The following is a 5855-nucleotide window of genomic DNA, read 5'->3' as shown; positions in this document are numbered from 1 at the left end:
TTTATTATATTGCTTATTTTGTTTACAATTCACAATGATTATTCTTATAGTGTATTTTTTTGCCATGTAACTTGTAGGATTATTATTGTCTTGAGGACAACACAGAGTCTTGGGATTATGTTATCCCTAAAATGGCCAAGCTTATTCGGGGTTGGAAGAGTGATCTAAAGAAAAGATATTTTACAAAAATATCTACTGATTGGAAGAGAATCTATGAGCTTGATAAGAGAGTCCATCCATTTAATTGGATGACTCTCATTATCGAGTGGAGGGTGAGAAGAAGGTGGATTATTTTTAATTTATGATATTATCATCACGTTATTTATCATTTATATATTATCATCGTACATACTAATAAAGTACTTTAATTTGTAGAAAATATGTGAGACGTCGGCGAATCGCAGATCGAAGCTATACGATCACTTCTTAGGATCTACTCCTTATGCTCAGATCGAGTATAAGTATTTGAGTGAAAACCCGGTATGATCATATTATTAAAATTGATATCATGTGATTAGTTTCATACATTTAATTTGGAATTTAATATATCACAGAACGCTTTGACTATGCCCCGACTCTTCTTGCTAAAAGAGCTTATACACCTCCCTAGGGCTATGAAAATGTAGAGGGAAATTTCAAAAAAGTGGAGAAAATTAATGAATTGGTCGTAAGTTTAAGATTAATTTTAGATTTGTATATCCTCAATGCTTTCTTATCAAAGTTTCTAATTTTTATGATAAATGATATGCAGGCGGCGGTTGAAGCTTCTCAAAACAATGTTTTGACCCGTGTCAGTCAATCTCAGGGTACAGATGACACTCCTGTAGAGCCTAACCGCATAACCAAAGATGAGTGGATGGAAGTCATCGACGAAGCTTACGGATTACAACCAATAAAGAAAGGAAGAGTGCCTTTGTCAAGTGCTAGAGTTAAGACATTCACCACCACCAATAAGCCTAGCAGCCAATCTATGACCTCGACGCGACCATGTGACACGTCATACGTCATGGGTAAGATTGGAAAATACTTGTTGAAGAGTGTTAAAGCCTCTTTGGCTTTAAGTTTTCTTCCCACTATTAAGCACGAGTTAGGCGATGCACAGACGACCTAGGATGTCGTTCGGCGACTCATCGATTCTCAACCCTTAAAGGACTTGCTTCCGTAGCCTATGTACATGGATATCATGGAGATGGCATTTGATGAGCATGCAGCTGCAAGTGGTGGAGAGGTATATATGTCATATTATATATGTATTTATTATGAATATTTTAGAATATATTTTTATATTGATTTATATCTTTTTAGGCTAGAGGAGGTACCGTAGGAAGTAGTAATACGGTATGGTATTTAGATGCAGCCACCACCGACGATAGGGATCATGATAATAGGAACCAAGAAGACTACGATGAATGAGTAGCGAGTTAGAGTTTTTTGTTACTTTTGTGGACTTTTGAATTGTGTGGAACATATTATGACCACTGGATTATATATATATATATATATATATATATATATATATATATGAATCGATGAATGATGAATGTGATTATTGTTGGATGTGAATTAATGAATGTGAATATTGTTAGATGTGAATTGATGAATGTGAATATTGTTGGATGTGATTCGATGAATGTGAATATTGTTGAATATATTATGAATATTGATAGCAACAGGTATACATTCCCGATTGGAGGGCTCAAAAAGCAGTAATTTTTTTTCCAAATTACATTCTTTAGCGACGGAATGGTCCGTCTCTTAAACATTGGCGACGGAGTATTTCGTCACCAATGTACATACATTGGTGACGGCGGCATCTGTCGCCAAAGCTTATTGGCGACAGCGTAGGACCTGTCGCCATTGTTTTCTATCGCCAATGACTCTCTGTCGCCAATGAATATTGGCGACGGATGTCCCCATCACCAATGTTCATTAGCGAGTGGATTATTGGTGGCGTTACCGTCGCCAATGCTTATTGGCGACGGGAAGCCCCACGTCGCCAATAAGCTTTGGTGACGAGTAGATTTCCGTCGCCAAAGCTTATTGGCGACAGCGTAGGACCTGTCGCCATTGTTTTCTATCGCCAATGACTCTCTGTCGCCAATGAATATTGGCGACGGATGTCCCCATCACCAATGTTCATTAGCGAGTGGATTATTGGTGGCGGATTATTGGGCATCACGAATATTCATTCGTGACGAATTTGACTACATTGGCGACGGATTTTCCCGTTGCCAATACCCTATTTTCTACTAGTGAATTGTCAATATTCCATGAGTAGTAAATAAATGGTTCACGTAACGATCATCCACGCATTATAATATTGGAAACTCATGTGCAATTATAATTTAACATTACAAGGAATAGAAAGAGCAATGGAGTTAAAATAGAAAGTTAAGATCAAAAGCCTAATATATCAAGTTTTTGGTAAACTATATTTTTTTTTGGGCGGGCGATTTGGGCGATTTGGGCGACTAGGCGATTTTGAAGATTTGGAGATCTCTGTTGTGGCTTCGGCCATGACGGATCAGGAGAGTAATCCAGATCCCATATTAGAAGAGATTAGAGCCCCCTCCAATCCAAATGATAGAGTAGAAGCTAATTCTAAAGAAGATCAAGATTGGATCAGAATTGTTCCCCGTCAAAGAAGGTATCGCAAACCTAATTCAATATCTTTTGAATCTAGATCTAATTCCGTTTATCGAAAGAATCAACTTCATGAATTGAGAAAAGATGCTGGAAGGATAATATCATCAGAACCCAAATCGAACTTCACTATGCACCAGAGGCCAAGGAATGCTGAATCCATCAAATTTACTAAGGCTGGTTCTACATCTTGGAAGGATGTCTGTACTATGGGCAGAGAAATCAGTCAGAGCTGCGCTTTAGAATATTTTCCTCCTTCTATTGATTACAAAGGTATGCAATATGCTTCTATTCCTAGATCTGAGATTCTCCTTAATGTAGAAAAATGGAATAGATTCTCCTGAATGTAGAAAATTGGAATAGTACATTAATTGGGTATGTTCTTGGAGACAAACCTTTTTATTCTCATCTTAAAGGGTGTGTTGGCCGTCTTTGGAAATTAACATGTTCCCTTGAAATATTCTCTAGAGAGAATGGTTTTTTTCTTTTTTAAATTTGGTTCAAATGAAGAGATGAACAAAGTCTTGAATGGTGGCCCTTGGTTATTTGATGGAAGGTTGATTATTCTGAAAAAATGGACTGAGAACTCAGGCCTTGAACGTGAACTCCTCTCCACTGTGCCTGGTTGGATCAGGTTTCCCTCTCTACACCTTAAACTATGGTCAACTAATATCATTGAGAGAATTGCTAGTCTTGTGGGTATTCCTCTATATATTGATCAAGCAACAGCTTCAGGTGAGAGATTAGCCTATGCTAGATGTTTTGTAGAAATATCCTCAAAAGCCAAACTTCCAAATTCTGTTAGATTGGATTTAGGAAATGGAGAGTGGTTAGAAACAAATGTAGAATATGAATGGATACCACCAAAATGTAACAAATGCTTAATTTTTGGTCATGTTGAATATCAATGTCCTGTGGTTCTAGTTGAGAAATGGATCTATAAAGAAACTCCTATTGAACCAGATATGAGTATTAATCCAAATCAGGATGGTGCACAAGATAATCACAATACCAACTCAGAAAATTGTATTATGCCTGATTCAGATTTTGACTGCCCAAAAGAAATTCAAAGTACAAATTCAAATAAAGTTGAAGCTACCAACTCACTTTCTTCAGGTAACACTGCTGGGAATGATTTAATTGATGGAAATTGTAGTCAAAAAAATAAGAATTTTGTTATAGAGGAGATATTTCCACATACTGATGAAAATGGTTTTAAAGACAAGATAATTGATGAGATTACTATTGATGAAGTCTGTTCTGATACTGAGGTCCATTTAGAGAAGGAAAAGGATACTCATTATGTTGAGAAACAGGACAATCAAAATATATGACATTCTCAAGAGTTAGTAGAAAAGAGTAACTTTGAGAAAACCTCCAAAGAGACCACGGATACAACAATTCCTGTTATGAAGAATGCTGCCTCTTATCAATCTGGAAAATCAAGCCTAAACAAAAACAGTTCTGAAGTTATTGATTCATTACTAGAAGGAAGTGGTAAGGCGAGGTAGTCAGATATAGATTTTCAAATTTCCATTGATAATCCTGAATGGTTAAGTGAAAAAAGTCAGTTACAGATGAAGAAGAAAAATCAGGTTAAAATGCTGAAAGACTTATCTTTGGGTCCTAAAAGAGTAACTAGGGTCTCCTCAAACAGTAGCTCATGACAATGCTTATATGGAATGTTCGTAGCATGAATAATGTGGGAAGGAGAAGAGATATTAAAAGACACATTCATTCTTTGAAACCAAATGTTGTTGGTTTGTTAGAGACTAAAGTAAAATCAGCTAAAGCATACAGAATTACAAAATGTATTCCATCTCACTGGTCATATTGCAACAACTATACTGCTTCAAATAAAGGGAGAATATGGGTAGCATGGGATGCTGATGTGTGGAATGGGACAGTGATATCAGTTACTCTTCAGCAGATTACCATTAAACTGCAAAACATTGGAGGTTTCTCTATGATGTTGGGTGTAATATATGGTGAGAACTCAGAACAAATTAGATCTTCTTTATGGACTGATATTAGAAATATCTCTGCTCAGCTTAATAATCTGCCATGGTTACTTGTGGGAGATTTCAATGTTTGTAGATTCACTTCAGAGAAAATTGGAGGAATTAAATTGAATGCTAAAAAGCTTAAAGAATTCAATGACTGTCTTCAGATTTGTGGTCTTTCTGATATCAAAAGTACTGGTTCTTCTTGGACATGGCATAACAATCAGGAAGGAATAGGCAGAATTTATGGCAAATTGGATAGAGCTCTGGGTAATTCAAAATTATTTGATAAATTCCCTCAAGCTTATATAGAGTATAAATGTACCTCTTCTAGTGATCATACTCCAACAGTTGTTCAACTTGTGCCCCTTACCCATACAGGACCTAAACCTTTCAAGTTCTTTAACTTTTGGACACAATGTAAAGGATATGAGGAGGTAGTTAATAAAGTATGGGTCAATCAAATAGCTGGCTTTCCTATGTTTGTGTTGGTTTCCAAGCTCAAATTCCTTAAAGTTGCTCTGAAACAATGGAATAAACAGGCTGATTCTTCACCTAAAGCTAATATCATCAAATTATCTAACCAACTGAATATCATTCAAACTATGTTAAATCAGGATATGGATAATGTGGAACTACAAGCTACAGAATCTACATTGAATTTTGAGCTTAATGGTTGGTTAGATAAGGAAGAGATGGAATTGAGACAGAAGAGTAGACAGTTATGGTTACAGCAAGGGGACAGAAACTCTGTTTTCTTCTATAACTCTATAAAACATAGGATCTCTACAAACAGTATCAGGTATCTTATTGATCAAAATGGATCCCCTACTTCTTCTGTTGAAAACATGAAGCTCGTTGCTCCCAAGTTTTATGAAGAACTTTTTAATCAATCTTCCTATTGGAATGTTTTCCCTAAAATGACAGTGAAGAAAATCCTTACAGATGAAGCCAAACAATGATTAATTAAAGAGGTTAATGTTAAGGAGATTAAAGAAGCTCTCTTCCAAATGAATCCAGATAAGGCCCCAGGACCTGATGGTTTTAATGCTTTTTTCTATCAACATAATTGGAGTCTGATTAAGGATGATGTGGTCTTAGCAGTGAAATCCTTTTTCTCCTCAGGTAAAATTCTCAAGCAAATAAATCATACATTTCTCACTCTTGTGCCAAAATCTAAAGATGCCTATTCAATTCAAGATTATAGAT

General features: G+C 36.1%; 1 protein-coding gene across 1 annotated transcript; it reads left to right on the top strand.

Annotated features, from left to right (window-relative positions):
• On the top strand, nucleotides 4307–5608 carry LOC109835749. Its single transcript, XM_020403762.1, has one exon. It carries the CDS (start codon nucleotides 4307–4309, stop codon nucleotides 5606–5608), a length of 1302 nt encoding a protein of 433 aa, XP_020259351.1.

This window comes from Asparagus officinalis, chromosome 1, assembly GCF_001876935.1.
Source record: "Asparagus officinalis chromosome 1, Aspof.V1, whole genome shotgun sequence".
Taxonomy (NCBI): domain Eukaryota; kingdom Viridiplantae; phylum Streptophyta; class Magnoliopsida; order Asparagales; family Asparagaceae; genus Asparagus; species Asparagus officinalis.
The sequence above is the reverse complement of the archived record's forward strand: the minus strand, read 5'-3'. Positions and strand labels throughout refer to the sequence as shown.

Excerpts from the sequence above, each read along its gene's own strand:
- LOC109835749 (XM_020403762.1), top strand. The coding sequence starts at position 4,307 with ATGACAATGCTTATATGGAATGTTCGTAGCATGAATAATGTGGGAAGG.